At 46.8% G+C, this 17,841-nt stretch overlaps 1 protein-coding gene across 1 annotated transcript in view; it reads right to left on the bottom strand.

The window, feature by feature from the left end:
* The window catches only part of mettl26 (methyltransferase like 26), a 67,397-nt gene that overhangs the window by 24,724 nt on the left and 24,832 nt on the right, over positions 1-17,841 (bottom strand). Inside the window, exons 2-3 of the mRNA XM_068055729.1 lie at positions 12,043-12,205; positions 3,186-3,245 (exon numbers count right to left, since the gene is read on the bottom strand). Of these exons, the coding sequence (XP_067911830.1) occupies positions 3,186-3,245; positions 12,043-12,205 (223 nt within the window). The remainder of the gene's footprint in view (positions 1-3,185; positions 3,246-12,042; positions 12,206-17,841) is intronic.

The raw sequence follows: 17,841 nt of genomic DNA, 5'->3' as shown, positions 1-17,841 counted from the left end.
AATGGGTAGTTGATGGTCGGCACAGACTCGTGGGCCGAACGGCCCGTTTCAGTGCTGTATCTCTCTATGACTCCAAAATAAAAATGAAATCTTAGGGACTGTGAATTATTACCACAATAAAAGTAAAAATAATAAGCATGAACAAAAGCATCATGTGCTTTCTTCATTTCAGTATCAGGCCATTAAAATGGAGGTGCATTTGCATTACAACCGCAAAATAGATAGGCAAGACAAAACATACATACTTCCCCAATGCACCATTCAGTCTAATACTGAACCATTCAAACTAAGAAGATCACACATCCACTCCCTAGTTTATTTTAGGTAGCATCACTCTGGGTCATAATGGGGCACAACAATTGATATATGGGCCGGAATTTTCGCCGCCCCAGCGGGTCAGATGGTGAGGTGGGGGCAGCGTAAAATTGAGCGGCCGGCTCCGGGAGGCCTACCCATCCCGATTCTGCATCCGACCAAGTTTATGGAGGTCCAGCGGGGAAACGGCCCGACCGGCCAAGGCCAATCAAGACCCTTAACTGGCCACTTAAGGGCCCTCGCCCGCCTCCTGTGGCAAGCGGGCGTGCCTGGGACGTGAAAGGCCGCCCAGCAATAGCTGCCGGCCTTTCCGCGCCCCGGGGGACATGGCAGTTGGGCACAGGGTGCCCGATTGAGGGCCGCCCGCCCCCGCCTCCCAACCCACCCCCGGGGTCCAAGACGCCCCCCCTCCCCCCAAACGACCATCCTATCCTCACCAGGGCATGAGCGATCCCCCTGGTGAGGCAATCCAAACTTACCCACTCTCTCGGGTCCATGGCATCGGCTGGGCTGCAGGCCCAGCTATGGCCACCGTTCCCAGTGGCGCTGCTGAGACTAAGAGTAGCCGACCCGCCTATTGGCCGGCAGCTCACTGAGGCGGGACCTCAAGTGGGTGGAAGTCCCGCCTCGGGCCAATTAAAGCCTGGGGATCCGTAAAATACAGGCTGGGCGGAAGCGGGTTCGTTACTGACATTTACGTCGGAGTCCGGCTCCTGTCCGTCCACTGTAAAATTTCGCCCATGGTGTAGCTGTGGCTTGGTTGGTAGCAGTCTCACACCTGAGTCAGAAGCTTGTGGGTTCAAGTCCCATTCCAGAGACTTGAGCACAAAAACTTAGGCTGACACTCCAGTGGAGGACTGAGAGAGTGCTGCACTGTTAGAGGAGTGTTAAACCGAGACCAAGTCTGTTTTCTAAGTTGGACATAAAAGAAAATTTTGAAGAACTGCAGGAAAATTAAGCCTGCCAATATTAATCCCTCAATCAACATCACAAAAAAATTATCTGACTGTTATCACAGTGCTGTTTGTGGGAGCTTGCTGTGTGCAAACAGGCTGCTCTGTTTCATACATTACAACAGGGACTACACATTAAAAGTACTTAATTAGCTGTAAGACACTTTAGGACGTGCTGAGGTCACGAAAGGTGCTCTATAAATGCAAATCTTTCTTTCAGCACCTCTGGGCTTTGTGGTGGGAGGGTGGAGGGGAGAAAATAGCAAATCAGCCAGGACTCCCACTGCGAATCATTAGCCAGTGCCGCCTGCTTGAAAACTCATGTGTGAAATTGCCAACTGCGGACGTAACTGGGCTCGTCAGTGACACTCAGTGAGTGACGTTGTCAGGTAAACCCCTCGCCTGCCAAGACTGAGGCACACATTATTTTGCCACATGAACGTTAAAACTTAAAATTGCAAGACCCTGACTGGAAGGACATTCACATAATACTAGCAGTGTTGGAACAAAAGGGACCCAGTCGTTGCTTTCTCCAATACACAGAAGTGGTCAGACCAGTTTTAGTCACATGACTAGCTGGCTGTTGAGATTTGATCTTCCAACAAAGGATTCAAACTCAAAAAGCTCCTGGCTCCTGGTTTGAGAAGACCTCTCCTCTCCTGCCTGCTCATCTCTCAGGGGGCTGAAACCACTGAAGACATGTAAACTCAGAGAGAGAAAAATCTCCTACATGAACAAGGTTTACAAAGAATACTGGGCCCCAATGAAATGCAAGACCATATTTTCAATCAAGGACTACAGAGAGCTCAAGAAACTAACAAAATATTGCCTCAAACTATTCTACTTGTCTTTTCTTCTGCTCTTTTCTGTCCCCATTTGCATGTGTATATTCCATGTGCATGCTAGCTTGGGAGCATTGTATATCCACAGGCTTTAACCGCATTTGAGTTTAAGTTTAAGGTTTAATAAATTTCATCTTTCTACTTTAAACCAAAGAAAACCTGTTTGTGCTCATTTCTTTGCCTTATAATTGGAAACTGTGAACAAGGATTCACAAAAAGGGAAGCTCAAAACACAGTGTGTTTAATATTAAACCCTGTTACAATGAGACTAGGTAAAGAGAGCAAAAGACCCCGAGACACATTCCTCACCTGGTTGTAACAGATGTGCACAGGATACAGAAAAATTATGGTTAAGTTACTGATTTAGTAATCCAGAGGCATGAGGTCAAATCCCACTATGGCACCTGGGGAATTTAAATTCAATTAACTAAATAAACTCTGGAATAAAAAGCTATTATCTGTAATGGTGATCATGAAAATCCTAGAATGTCATAAATACATAAGAACATTTGGTTCACTAATGTCCTTTAAGGAAGGAAATCTGCTGTCCTTACCTGGTCTGGTCTGTGTGTGACTCCAGACCCATAGCAATGTGGTTGACTCTTAACTGCTGTCTGAAATAGCCTAAAAGGCTATTCAGTTGTATTCAAGAAGGCAGCTTACCACCACCTTCTCAAAGGCAATTAGGGATGGACAATAAATGCTGGTCTTGACAGTGATATTCACATCCCATGAATGAATAAAAAAATGAAGAATTACAAATTTGGGTGGAATTTTTCTGGTTGCCTATATCCCAACATTAGCAATATTTTTAAGAAATGAGAGGATGAAATGGAAGAAATATAAGAAAAGTACACCCAAACACTAAGCATTAAACAATTAAAGCTCAGCATTATAAAGTTCCTTCCACTTAAGAATACAGTGTTGTAAATCATTTCCCTTAAAATCAATGCCTTTGCACAACAGTGGGGCAGTGAAAATAATGTAAAACCTGATTTATTTTCTGTATTCTTAATGTGACAGAAGGCAATAAATCTTTCCATTGTCATCGAATACAACCTCATTGATTACTTACCCCATAAGTGATGAGTAAGGCATTTGGTTTCAGTAACTGACCAGCACCTTTGAACAGACCCTGCAGGAAACAGAATGTTGTAAATAATGGCATCTCATTAACTAACAGTCTTAGATCCTATAATTGTGATTGTTATTTCAGACATCTTTTCAATTTTCCTCCCAAGCTCCTGTTATGCAACGTGAGAATTGCTTGGCTGGTTCCATCTATGTTCAAAGCTAAGCTATCAGAGAAGATGCTATTCCAAAGGGAAGTTGGAGGGGGGGGGTGGGGGAATGCAGTGATGGTGCTGGAATGTATATGGCCTTCATATAGTAGTCTCAAGGCTCTGGCAACAGCCGAGGAGGAGGTTGTGATATTCTTGGCTAATATTGAGGGGAAAAATTACAAAGATATGTGGCATAGGGCTCCAACATTTTTTTTTAAAGGAGTAAAGGGAGAGACTACAAGATTTTTGTCACAGATCCATTGCAACTTCTTTGCAGTAAATGGCAAAAATCCACAACAACTTGTCAACAGCAATAGATGGACTCGGTGGGCTGAAGGGCCTGTTTCAGTGCTGTATCTCTAAATAAATAAATGACACTGGAGACACTAGCAACTGGCATTCGCAGTATACTGACACACCAACCTGGTTCATGGGTGAAATGTTGCCTTGCCTTTTTTTAAAAAAAAAATTCTTCAGGGATGCAATTATTTGCTGCAGTAAGTCACCAACAAAAATTATTTGCCAAGTAAAACAACAAAAACTTAAGCGAGCCAGAGAGGATTATGTGATGAAAATGGAATTTCCATGTTTTAGCTCTGTATGTTTGGTATGTACGTCTTTTAAAAAATAATGGCAACTAATCCTAAATTAGAACGAAGCATTTCAGTGACACTCCCGGCTCTCAGCTACAGAAGTAGGAATTCTGTTCCTTGCATTTCTCCTGGTTCGATAGAGCAAAGTTAAATGCAATTTCTGACTGTTACCCTATGTTAAGCCTAGCTTGAAAATATACAGACAGAAGTACAACTGTTGCAAGCCAGTAAAGAGCATACAGTAACTTCATCGATATGGTTTGGAGGTTGTGAGCCAGACCGTGCAGGCATGAAATCAGGAAGCATTTTTTCTACACAAAGAGTAGTGGAAATATGGACTTCTCTTCCCCAAAGGTCTGTGGCTGCTGGGTCAATTGAAATTTTCAAGGTCAAATAATTAAATTTTTATGAGGTACCTAATGATGATCTATGAATCAAAGGCAGGTAAATGGAACTGAAGTACCGATCAATCTAATGGCTGAATGGTGGAACAGGCTAAGATCAGGGTCGTCCAACATACAGCCCGAGGGCCAGCATCCGACCGCCAAAGGTTTCCATCCGACTTGCGGATGTATTTGGAGATGAGAAAGTTTCCAGTCACTTCTTCCAGACCGGCTATTAAAAGACAATGCACTTAGTTTCATAGCTGTCAGGTGTTTTGAGCAGTAACTGCGTTTCCCAACTTTGCATAAATTCGGGGTTTTCTGAGTTTTTTTTAAAAGCCCACTGGAAAACCCCGAATCTGTCCAAAGTTCAAAAACCGCTGTTTCCGCCCCCAGCACCTGTCAGTTGAGAAACGGACAGCATGATACTTTAAAAAAAATTGAAAAACCACAAAGCAGCTGTACTGAGCGCTCCCACTCCCTGCAACAGTTGGGCTGCGGCGGGTTGGGGAGGGAAGAGAGAATTGGGCAGAAGAACAGTGAGTGGCGGGGGTGGGGGGAGAGAGGGGACAAGGAGAGAGGGGGTGTTGAGAGGGATGGAGGGGGTGTTGAGGGGGAGTGGGGGGGGTTGAGAGGGAGTGGGGGGGGTTGAGAGGGAGTGGGGGGGGGTTGAGAGGGAGTGGAGGGGGGTTGAGAGGGAGTGGGGGGGGGTTGAGAGGGAGTGGGGGGGGGTTGAGAGGGAGTGGGGGGGGGTTGAGAGGGAGTGGGGGGGGGTTGAGAGGGAGTGGGGGGGGGTTGAGAGGGAGTGGGGGGGGGTTGAGAGGGAGTGGGGGGGGTTGAGAGGGAGTGGGGGGGGTTGAGAGGGAGAGGGGGGTTGAGAGGGAGTGGGGGGGGGGTTGAGAGGGAGTGGGGGGGGGTTGAGAGGGAGTGGGGGGGGGTGAGAGGGAGTGGGGGGGTGAGAGGGAGTGGGGGGGGAGTGAGAGGGAGAGAGGGGGGAGTGAGAGGGAGAGAGGGGGGAGTGAGGGAGAGAGGGGGGAGTGAGAGGGAGAGAGGGGGGAGTGAGAGGGAGAGAGGGGGGAGTGAGAGGGAGAGAGGGGGGAGTGAGAGGGAGAGAGGGGGGAGTGAGAGGGAGAGAGGGGGGAGTGAGAGGGAGAGAGGGGGGAGTGAGAGGGAGAGAGGGGGGAGTGAGAGGGAGAGAGGGGGGAGTGAGAGGGAGAGAGGGGGGAGTGAGAGGGAGAGAGGGGGGAGTGAGAGGGAGAGAGGGGGGAGTGAGAGGGAGAGAGGGGGGAGTGAGAGGGAGAGAGGGGGGAGTGAGAGGGAGAGAGGGGGGAGTGAGAGGGAGAGAGGGGGGAGTGAGAGGGAGAGAGGGGGGAGTGAGAGGGAGAGAGGGGGGAAGAGGGAGAGAGGGGGGAGTGAGAGGGAGAGAAGGGGGAGTGAGAGAGAGGGGGGGAGTGAGAGAGAGGGGGGGAGTGAGAGAGAGGGGGGGGAGTGAGAGAGAGGGGGGGAGTGAGAGAGAGGGGGGGAGTGAGAGAGAGGGGGGGAGTGAGAGAGAGGGGGGGAGTGAGCGAGAGGGGGGGAGTGAGCGAGAGGGGGGGAGTGAGCGAGAGGGGGGGAGTGAGCGAGAGGGGGGGAGTGAGCGAGAGGGGGGGAGTGAGCGAGAGGGGGGGAGTGAGCGAGAGGGGGGGAGTGAGCGAGAGGGGGGGAGTGAGCGAGAGGGGGGGAGTGAGCGAGAGGGGGGGAGTGAGCGAGAGGGGGGGAGTGAGAGAGAGGGGGGGAGTGAGAGAGAGGGGGGGAGTGAGAGAGAGGGGGGGAGTGAGAGAGAGGGGGGGAGTGAGAGAGAGGGGGGGAGTGAGAGAGAGGGGGGGAGTGAGAGAGAGGGGGGGAGTGAGAGAGAGGGGGGGAGTGAGAGAGAGGGGGGGAGTGAGAGAGAGGGGGGGAGTGAGAGAGAGGGGGGGAGTGAGAGAGAGGGGGGGAGTGAGAGAGGGGGGAGTGAGAGAGAGGGGGGAGTGAGAGAGAGGGGGGAGTGAGAGAGAGGGGGGGGGGAGTGAGAGGGGGGGGGGGAGTGAGAGGGGGGGGGGAGTGAGGGGGGGGGGGAGTGAGAGGGGGGGGGGAGTGAGAGGGGGGGGGAGTGAGAGGGGGGGGGGAGTGAGAGGGGGGGGGAGTGAGAGGGGGGGAGTGAGAGGGGGGGGGAGAGAGAGGGGGGGGGAGTGAGAGGGGGGGGGAGTGAGAGGGGGGGGGAGTGAGAGGGGGGGGGAGTGAGAGGGGGGGGGAGTGAGAGGGGGGGGGAGTGAGAGGGGGGGGAGTGAGAGGGGGGGGGAGTGAGAGGGGGGGGAGTGAGAGGGGGGGGGAGTGAGAGGGGGGGGGAGTGAGAGGGGGGGGGAGTGAGAGGGGGGGGGAGTGAGAGGGGGGGGAGTGAGAGGGGGGGGAGTGAGAGGGGGGGGAGTGAGAGGGGGGGGAGTGAGAGGGGGGGGAGTGAGAGGGGGGGGAGTGAGAGGGGGGGGAGTGAGAGGGGGGGGGAGTGAGAGGGGGGGGGAGTGAGAGGGGGGGGAGTGAGAGGGGGGGGAGTGAGAGGGGGGGGAGTGAGAGGGGGGGGAGTGAGAGGGGGGGGAGTGAGAGGGGGGGGAGTGAGAGGGGGGGGAGTGAGAGGGGGGGGAGTGAGAGGGGGGGGAGTGAGAGGGGGGGGAGTGAGAGGGGGGGAGTGAGAGGGGGGGAGTGAGGGGGGGGGAGTGAGGGGGGGGAGTGAGAGGGGGGGGAGTGAGAGGGGGGGAGTGAGAGGGGGGGAGTGAGAGGGGGGGAGTGAGAGGGGGGGAGTGAGAGGGGGGGAGTGAGAGGGGGGGGAGTGAGAGGGGGGGGAGTGAGAGGGGGGGGAGTGAGAGGGGGGGGAGTGAGAGGGGGGGGAGTGAGAGGGGGGGGAGTGAGAGGGGGGGAGTGAGAGGGGGGGGAGTGAGAGGGGGGGGAGTGAGAGGGGGGGGAGTGAGAGGGGGGGGAGTGAGAGGGGGGGGAGTGAGAGGGGCGGGCGGAGTGGGGGGGGGAGTGGGGGGGGGGAGGTGGGGGGGAGAGAGAGAGAGGGTTGGGGAGAGGGAGAGGGTTGGGGAGCGGGGGGGGGGAGAGGGAGAGGGAGAGGGGGGGGAGAGGGAGGGGGGGGGGGAGAGGGAGAGGGGGGTGAGGGAGAGGGGGGTGAGAGGGAGAGGGGGGGTGAGAGGGAGAGGGGGGGTGAGAGGGAGAGGGGGGGTGAGAGGGAGAGGGGGGGGGAGAGGGAGAGGGGGGGGAGAGGGAGAGGGGGGGGGAAGAGGGAGAGGGGGGGGGAGAGGGAGAGGGGGGGGAGAGGGAGAGGGGGGGGGAGAGGGAGAGGGGGGGGAGAGGGAGAGGGGGGGAGAGGGAGAGGGGGGGGAGTGGGAGAGGGGGGGGAGTGGGAGGGGGGGGGAGAGAGAGAGGGGGGGGGAGAGGGAGGGGGGGGAGAGGGAGAGGGGGGAGAGGGAGAGGGGGGGCGCTGTGAGCGAGGAGGATCATGAGAGAGGGGAACAGTGAGTGTGCAACAGAGAGAAAGCAACATAGTGTGCGGGGGACATGGAGAGGGAGAGAGAGGGAATGAGGGAGAGAGAGGGAATGAGGGGGACAGAGAGGGGGGACCGAGAGGGAGAGGGGTCAGAGAGAGAGAGGGGGAGGGGTGCAGAGAGAGGGCGGACAGAAAGAGGGGGGACACAGAGATGGAGGACACAGAACGAGGACGACATGGGGAGGGGAACATAACAGGGTGGGGACAACACACAAAGGGGGACAGAGGGGGAGAGAGAGAGAGGGAGGAAGAGAGAGTGATCAAGATCACTCCTGACAAATGGACATCTATCTGGAATACTCCACATTGCTACAACAAGTGTGCAAGCAAACATTGACTACTTGTGCAAGCAAAACAATACCAGGTATCTCACTAAATCAGTGTCCAACATAGTAATGAGAAAGTAAGTCAATAAATTAATCTTTTCATTTCAAGCTTCTTCACAAATTGCACAGTTGTTGTTGTTTTGATTTATACCAAGATAAATTTTAATGTCTTTATCTTTCTGAAACTGTCTCACCGGCCCCCTATAGAAGACAAAACTTGTAATGTGGCCCTCCATGCGAAAGGTTGGGCATCCCTGGGCTAGAAGGACTAAATGGCCTTCTCTTCTTCTTATGTTCCGATTGAAATACCAGCATGGAAGTTGTGAAATTGAATTCAATAATTTTGCTAATGCATGGGCTAGCACCAAAACAAATCATGAAAGCCCAAATATCATAAAAACTCAACTAATTCACAAATATCCTTCAGGGATGTGAGCCTGCGTCCCCTACCTGATCTACCCTACATGTAACTCCAGTTCCACACTGTGTGCTTGACTCTTACTACTCTCATTACACTCTAGCCACTCATATGCAAACAATCACTACCAAATCCAAAAATAAGGAAAGGAAATGATGGACCTATTGGCAGGGACCCAACAAAGCAGAACAGACGTTGGCAATCTCAGCTCATTCAAAGCTGCAAAGTCCTGCTCACTAATATCTTGAGACTGATATTCAAACCTGATGATAGTTGTACTCAGTGGCACATTGTACGTGTAGTGTGTATGATCTATAGGATGCACTGCAGCAACTCACCAAGGTTACTTCAATTGTTTTGGAGGATGTGACCACTTATGTTGATCTTTTGGGTCAGTACAACTTGTCCCAAGGAGGGGAAAAAATAGACTCCTTGTCATCACCAGTGTATGAGAATAGATTAATGGGTAACATCAAAGGGAACCCAAGAGTTTTTTATAAACACATAAATAGTAGAGGGAGAGTCAAAGCTGATTAGAGACCAAAAATGAGATCATCTTTGGAGGCAGAGCTGAGGTACTAAAAGAGTACTTTGCATCTGTCTTCACTGAAGAAGAGGATGCTGCCAATGTCACTGTAAAGGAGGAGGCAGTCGGGAAATTGGATAGAATAAAAATAAGCTAAGGAAGAGGTACTTAAAAAGTTGGCCGCGCTCGAAGTAGAGAAGTTACCAGGTCTGGATGTGATGCATCCTAGGTTGCTGAAGGAAGTAAGGGTGGAAATTGCAGAGGCTTTGGCCAAGATCTTCATTAGATATGGGAGTACTGCCACAGAACTACAGGAATATAAATGTTATACCCTCTGTTCAAAAAAGAGGAAGTGATAAAACCAGCAACCACAGGCTGTTCTGCCTAAGGTCGGCAGTGGGGAAAACTTTTAGAGATAATAATCCAGGACAAAACTCAATAGCATTTGAAAAAATATGGGTTAATAAATGAAAAGCAGTATGGATTTGTTAAAGCCAAATTGTGTTTGACTTTAACTTTAAATTGACTAACTTGATTGAGTTCTTCAATGAAGTAAAGGAGAGGGTTGGTAGTGTAGTTAATGTATATATGGAATTTCAAAAGGTGTTTGATAACATACAACATAATAAGACTTGTTAGCAAAATTGAAGCCCATAGAATTAAAGAGGCAGTAGCTGCATGGATATGAAATTAGCTAAGGAACAGAAAACAGAGAGTAGTGGTGAACGGTTGTTTTTCGCACTGGAGGGAAGTATACAGTGGTCCCCACTGGTTGGTGTAGGGACCACTGCTCTTTTTGATATCTATTAATGACCTGGTCTTGGGTATACAGGGGATAACATAAAAGTTTGCAGATGACAGAAAACTCAGAAATATAGTAAACAATGAAGAGGATAGTAATAGGCTTCAGGAGAAATAGACGGGCTGATGAAATGAACAACACCTGGCAGATGAAATTTAACAGTGTGAAGTGATACATTTTGGCAGGTAGAATGAGGAGAAGCAATATAAAAATAAATGGTACAATTTTAAAGGGGGTGCAGGAGGGCAGACACCTGGGAATTTATGTACAAAAGTCTTTGAAGGGGGCAGGACAAGTTGAGAAGGTTGCTAAAAAGGCGTATAATACAGGAACAGAGGACAAAAAGCACGGAAGTTATGCTAAACCTTTGAAAAAACATTGCTTATCCCTCAGCTGGAGTATTGTGGCCAATTCTGCACACCACACTTTAGGAAGGACGTCAAGGCCTTAGAGAGGGTGCAGAAGAGATTTACTCGAATGGTGCCAGGGATGAAAGACTTCAAATTACCTGGAGAGACAAGAGAAACTAGAATTGCTCTCCTTAGAGCAGAGAAGGTTAAGGGGAGATCATGAACTGTTTTGACAGAGTAATGAGAAATTGTTGCCAGTGGCAAAAATGTTAGTATCCCAGAGGACACAAATTTGAGGTAATCAGCAAAAGAACCAGAGGCAACATGAAGATAAAATATTGACGCAACAAGTTATCATCTGAAATGCACTGCCTGAAAGGGCAGATTCAATAATAACGTTCAAAAGGGAATTGGATACATACTTGAAGGGGAAAAATTTGCATGGCTATAAAGGAAGAGTAGGAGACTTATTGAATTGCTCTGTCAAAAAGCCAGCAGAGTCATGATGGGCCAAATGGTCCCCTTCTGTGCTCTATCATTCTATGATCAACAGGAAATGGGTCAGCTACAATGTTCCCCAAGGTCAAACAGTCTGTGAGTACTCGATATCTAGGGTCACATGTGAAGAATAGCCACTTGGGTGGGTTATTGGAGGGTGACAAATGCCTTTGGAGCTCTACCCCAGTAAGCATGTCAGCAACTTCCAAATGGAAAAGGGGGAGGGAGAAAATTAGATTTTTTTTTAAAAAGAGTAAGTCATATTGAGATACTCATGGGAGGAATTACCTTTGCATAGTCACTCCTGAGCCTTACGATGGGTAGAAGCTGAATTAGTAATACACTTCCAAGATCTATGACTCGTTCTCTGCTGATATTTTCACACTAATCAACTCAGTAACTCCTTGAAGCCATTTTCCTCCTCCAGCCTTACCTTATGTCCCAGCTTGCACTCTTCATACTTCTGAATATAGAATACTGTGCATCTGTTTCTACCTTTTCTCACCACCCCCGCAAATAACATAGCCTTCAGCTGTCTTGACCCCACATTCTGAAATTCTGTTCCTGAACCTATCTGCCTTATTACTCTCTTCATCTTCAAAGGCCTTTTCAGAATTTCTCTCTTCAACCTGATTGGTCCCCTCTTCCAAGCTTCTCTGAATTCCTATGTGATGTCTGATCAACCCTTCTGTGAAACAACTTGGGATGTGTTGCTATGGTAACAGTGTTATACAAGTAGAAACTGTTCTCGTAGTCATCATTGTGGTCATTTACACAGAAGGAAGGATGATGCTCCCAAATTAATCACATGACTAGTTTCACACCTAAACATCACATATTTGATTTTAAACAAAATTTTTCATCTAGCCAATTCCTAAAAAGACACTTTGCAATATATTTCAGTTATCGATACACCATATGAACAGCAAAACATTAATTCCTTATTGAAGTTAAATCATTTAACTGGAAAGCAATTGAATCATGAGATTAGGGATTAATATTAAGCTTGTTTCCATCCACTACAAAATTGTAAAAAATTTAACCATACCTCAATCCATAATTTAATTTTCCAACTGAATGGCTGGATTAGGGGCTTGTCCTATATCTCATCTTCTGAACATGCAATTCAACTGGCTTCTTTGGGGCTGACAGGAATGACAGCGAAAACGAATTCACACAAATGAATAGAAATCTCACCTCAGTGCACTTTATCTCTGTGATGTGAATCATGTTAATATTTACAATAAGATCAAAGGAGTTTGGTTTCAATCCTCCCCAGGTCTCCCAGCTCTGTGAACAGTCAATATTAAGCGGCTGCTTGACATTCTGCACTCGTGTTGCTGCAATATATGCCGAAATGCTAAAAATAAAACAAGAAAACCACTTTTAAATAAGTCTTTTCATAAGGCAACCATGCTAGTTGATGATACGATACTGGGAAAGACATTATATAACTGCAATTTAATTTAGGGGTTCACATGATAATCTCTACCTCCAACCTGATCTGCAAATTTAGCAATTAGAAGTCTTGCATCTAGTGCATGCTCATAGTACATAGAAAAGTGTACATCACACTTCAAAGCATCACTCATGGTAGTGTTTGTTGCATTTCACAGACAGTGATTATTTGAGTGCAAGTTAACTATCCCAATTCACTCAAATAAAAGCAGGTAGGAAAAGCTACCATACACGAACCAACAAGCCACACAACTCCAAGCAATCAAATTCAAATAATTTATTCCAATTTCTTATTGATTTCTCATCTAGCTATCTACACTTTAAAATTAAAAAAGAGATAAATCAATTGGATTAGGATAAAAGCAGAGACACCATTGCAGGTAGAGAGTTTTTTTTCCCCAATGAGCAAAGGCTAGGAAGATCAGCTATATTACAACACATTGTGTATTACATGAGTGTACACATTATGCTTTATTTGGTATACAGCATATTTTTGTCTTGTTGGAAGCAATACCATGGGAGATTTGCTATTACAATGTAATAAAGTTCTTTTTCTCTTTTAGTTTTTCAATGAAGGCAACTGTGAGGATGTGACACTTGACACATACAGTAACCTGGGCTTTATTAATAGGGGCATAGAGTACAAGAGCAAGGAAGTTAAGGTGAACTTGTATAAGACACTACTTTGGCCTCAGATGGAGTATTGTGTCCGATTCTGGGCACCGCACTTGCGGAAAGAGTTGAGAGCCTTGGAGAGAGTACAGAAAAGATTCACGAGAATGGATCCAAGGTGAGGAATTTCAGTTATAAAGATAGATCGGAGAAGTTAGGACTATTTTCCTTGGAGAAGAGAAGGCTGTGAGGTGATTTGATAGAGGTATTCAAAATCATGAGGGGTCTGGACAGAGTAGATAGAGAGAAACTGTTCCCACTCATGAAAGAATCGAGAATGAGAGGGCACAGATTTAAATTATTTGATAAGAGAAGCAAAAATGACATGAGGAAAAACTTTTTCACACAGCGAGTGGTTAAGGTCTGGAATGCGCTGCCTGAGAACATGGTGGAGGCAGGTTCAATTGAAGCATTCAAAAGGGAATTAGACAGTTATATGAAAAGGAAGAATGTGCAGGGTTATAGGGAGAAGGCAGAGGAATGGAACTGAGGGAGTTGCTCTTTCAGAGAGCTGGTGTGGACACGATGGACCAAATGGCCTCCTTCTGCACTGTAACAATTCTGTGATTCTGTAACCCAGATTATCACTACAAAATGCCAAGTGTAATGGTCAATTTAAAGGCTTTCTTGTTACAATTGACAGTCATACCCTTGGTGTTTGGCGCACTATCTTAACCTCACATCTGCCTTGATAAAATGTCTCCTCCAAGTCCACCCTCTAGAGAATGTAGTTATTGAATTTACCGGTCTCCATGCTACCTCAATGAGATCATTATATACAGACCTCTAGCATTTGAAGATTAGGATTGGAATAATTACTCCACTTCGGGAAGGATAATTTTTCAATCTGTTGTAATAGCCCTGCAGAGGTATTAATGCATGAAATACAAACTAACCATTTCTGAAAGCTCTGATGAAGGGTCACTGACCTGAAACGTTAACTCTGCTTCTCTCTTCCCAGACCTGCTGAGTATTTACAGCATTTCTTGTTTTTATTTCAGATTTCCAGCATCCGCAGTATTTTGCTTTAATTATATACTTTTAAAAGCTGTCTTCAATAATCAATTAGAAAAGAAAACCAGTGAGGATATATTTTTCTAACAATCATTTAATGTTAAAATCTTTATCCTGGGGTATTCCTTCAAATGGGTGATACATAAACACCCAAGTTCTTCTAAATTCCTCCCACCATTTCACTTTCAATTGTGTGAGATAATCTGTAGCTTGTATACAGACTGTTAACTAACACACAGAATGATCCACTTCTCATCAAGACAATGAGTTGGTAATCCTGAAATGCACAAGTTAATGTGGAGAAAGAATGGATTGCAGCCTTGTGTGAATGCTTACAACCTGCTTGACCACACAAGCTCCAAATCGATTCAGTGATTAATATAAATATATTTTTAAAAATTATTATGGAGCAGCAGATTTTTAAAAAATACATGCACACAAACAGATTAAGCTCCAGGTTATAAAGATATGAAAAACAGAAAATTCTGGAAATACTCAGCAGGTCAGGCACCATCTGTGAAGAGAGAAACAGAGATAACGCTTCTGGTCAATGACCTTTCATCAGAACTGGAAAAAGTTAGCGATATAACAGATATAAAGCAAGTTCAGAGGCAGGGAGGGGGGAGGGAAGGAAAGAACAAAAGAGAAGGTCTGTGATAGGCTGGAAGGCAGGAGAGATTAAATTGCTAAAGGAATGAAGGTACAAGGCAAAAGAGATAATAACAGGACAAAAGATGGGTCCAAAAGGAGGTGTAAATGTGAAAAGCAGAAACAATAACAACAACTGCTGTCAGAAAAAAATGGGGCAATGGTTAGGATTTGAAATGGTTGAACTCAGATAGACTGAATAATTACAGGCCGGTCATCTAACCTCAGTAGTGGGCAAATTATTGGAATCTATTCTGAGAGACAGGATAAACTGTCACTTAGAAAGACACAGGTTAATCAAGGATAGTAAGCATGGATTTGTTAAGGGAAGATCTTGTCTGACCAACTTGATTGAATTTTTTGAAGTAACAAGGAAGATAGATGAGGGTAGTGCAGTTGATGTGGTCTACATGGATTTTTAGCAAGGCTTTTGACAAGGTCCGACATGGCAGACTGGTTAAACAAATAAAATCCCATGGGATCCAGGAAAATGCAGCAAGGTGGATACAAAATTGGCTCAGTGGCAGGAAACAAAGGGTAATTGTTGACGGCTGTTTCAGCGACTGGAGGGCTGTTTTCAGTGGCGTTCCACAGGGCTCAGTACTGGGTTCCCTGCTTTTTGTGATGTATGTTAACGATTTGGACGTAAATGTAGGGGGCATGATCAAGAAGCTGCGGACGACACAAAGATTGGCCGTGTGGTAGCTAGCGAGGAGGATAGCTATAAGCTGCAGGAAGATATTGATGGACTGGTCAGATGGACAGAGAATTCAACTTGGAGAAGTGTGAGGTGATGCATTTGGGGAGATCAAACAAGGCAGAGGAATACAAGGTTAACAGGAAAATACAGAGAAGTGTAGAGGAAGTAAGGGACCTTGGAGTGAATGTCCACGGATCCCTGAAGGTAGCAGGACAGGTCGATAAGGTGGTTAAGAAGACATATGGAATCCTTTCCTTTATTAGCCAAGATATAGAATACAAGAGCAGGGAGGTTATGCTGGAACTGTATAACTCATTGGTTTGGCCACAATTTGAGTACTGTGTGCAGTTCTAGTCACATCATTACAGAAAGGATGTAATTGCACAAGAGCGGGTACAGAGGAGATTTACAAGGATGTTGCCGGGATTGGAAAAATGCAACTATGAGGAAAGAATGGATAGGCTGTGGTTGTTCTCCTTGGAACAGAGAAGGCTGAGGGGAGATCTAACTGAAATGTACAAAATTATGAGGGGCCTGGATAGAGTGGAGGTGAAGGGTCTATTCACCTTAGCAGAGAGGTCAGTGACGAGGGGGCATAGATTTAAAGTGATTGGTAGGAAAATTAGAGGGGAGATGAGGAAAAACTTTTTCACCCAGAGGGTGATGATGGTCTGGAACTAACTGCCTGAAAGGGTAGTTGAGGCAGAGAAAGTTGTGGTACTGTTCCTTGATCTTCTATGGAGTTTCACTGAATCAGAGTGGAGTTGAGCATTAGCTGGGTTTGTTCTCCTTAGAACAAAGGAAATTGAGGGACGATTTAATAGAAGTGTACAAGATTATGACAGGCTTAGATGAGTTAGACAAGGAAAAGATGTTCCCATTAACAAATGGTACAAGGACTAGGGGACATAGATTGAAGGTTTTGGGCAAAAGATGCAGGGGGAATATGAAGAAGCACTTTTTTACACAGCGGTTGGTAATGACCTGGAACTCACTGCCCACAAGGAAGCTGAGATAATCACTGACTTCAAGAGGAAGTTGGATGGCCACCTGACAGAAATAGACTTGCAGGGCCACAGGGATTAAGCTGGGGAGTGGGATTGGCGGCATAGCTCCGTGGAGAGCCGGCATGGACTCGATGGACCGAATGGCCTCCTTCTATGCCATAAATGACTCAATTAAAATGACAGGCGACTGAAAGCTCCGGGTTACATTTGTGGACTTAATAGAGATGTTCCGCAAAGCGATCAGCCAATCTGCATTTGGTTATACAGACATCTAGTAATATTAAAACTAATCTTTTGTCATAAAGATTGAAGATGCCCTTCTTCAAAACCTTAGTTTTTTTATTGTTTATACGTGGAGAAGCACACACAACAAAACAGATTGAGAAGTAATCTGATCAGAGGAATTTTGAATCGAACAAGTTCCGGCATTAAAGAACTTTATGACTGAAAAAGTAAGAAAAAGGGAATAATGAGTATCTCAAGAAACAAGCCCAAAGGAATTATCACAGAGTAGTATCATACAAAAACTGTGGAATATCTAGTAAAATATTCATTAAAAATATCCGCACATATACCGGTGAAAAACATTATTCATCGTAATTTTTTGAGAAAGATGAAAATTACAAATGGCCTCTTGTTAGAGGATGACTAGAGGATACACGATGACTAACAAGAGCTCGGAAATGGACTGATGTATTGGTATTATTTTAACTTAATCAATCATTGTCAGAACCTCAGAAGAAATTCAGATGTAGTCTGACAAAATAATTTCTGTACAGCAGGGTAAACATCAATGCACACTAGACAAATAAATAAAACATATTGACTGAGGAAAAGATATTAGACTGGGATCCACCCTTTCTTTTTTACTGACTTCTGGCATTTTCATGGATTTAGTTAATCAACTTTATTTCTCTCTGGAAGGCAATGACTTGACAGGGTGGAGGCTGGGGTGGGAGGTGAAGGTGGGAGGTGGTCAGCTGGACCCTGTGGGTCTTTACCACCAATCCCTGGGTCCTTACACCACCTTCCATATGGCAACCCTGGGAAGTTGAACAGAAAGATTAAAAATGTGCCAGGTGATTCAGGCCCTGCCCTCCTACTGCCACTTGCACATGGAAAACTGGGAAGTTATGACCAACAGTAGCCCCGGTAAGAGGAAATCCCAGATAGGGCAACAGCCGGCAGTAGGCAGAGAGAGAGAGGGAGGAAGACAGAGAGAGAGAGAGAGGGAGGGAGGAAGACAGAGAGAGAGAGAGGGAGGAGGACATAGAGAGATGGAGGAGGACAGACAGAGAGGGAGGGAGGAGGACAGACAAAGAAGGAGAGAGGAGGACAGAGAGAGAGGGAGGGAGTAGGACAGAGAGAGAGGGAGGGAGGAGGACAATGAGAGAGGGAGGGAGGAAGACAGAGAGAGAGGGAGGGAGGAAGACAGAGAGAGAGGGAGGGAGGACGACAGAGAGAGAGGGAGGGAGGACGACAGAGTGAGAGGGAGGG

Source organism: Heterodontus francisci, chromosome 24 (assembly GCF_036365525.1).
Source record: "Heterodontus francisci isolate sHetFra1 chromosome 24, sHetFra1.hap1, whole genome shotgun sequence".
In the NCBI taxonomy this organism is placed as follows: Eukaryota; Metazoa; Chordata; class Chondrichthyes; order Heterodontiformes; family Heterodontidae; genus Heterodontus; species Heterodontus francisci.
This window is presented reverse-complemented; position numbering and strand designations above follow the sequence as displayed.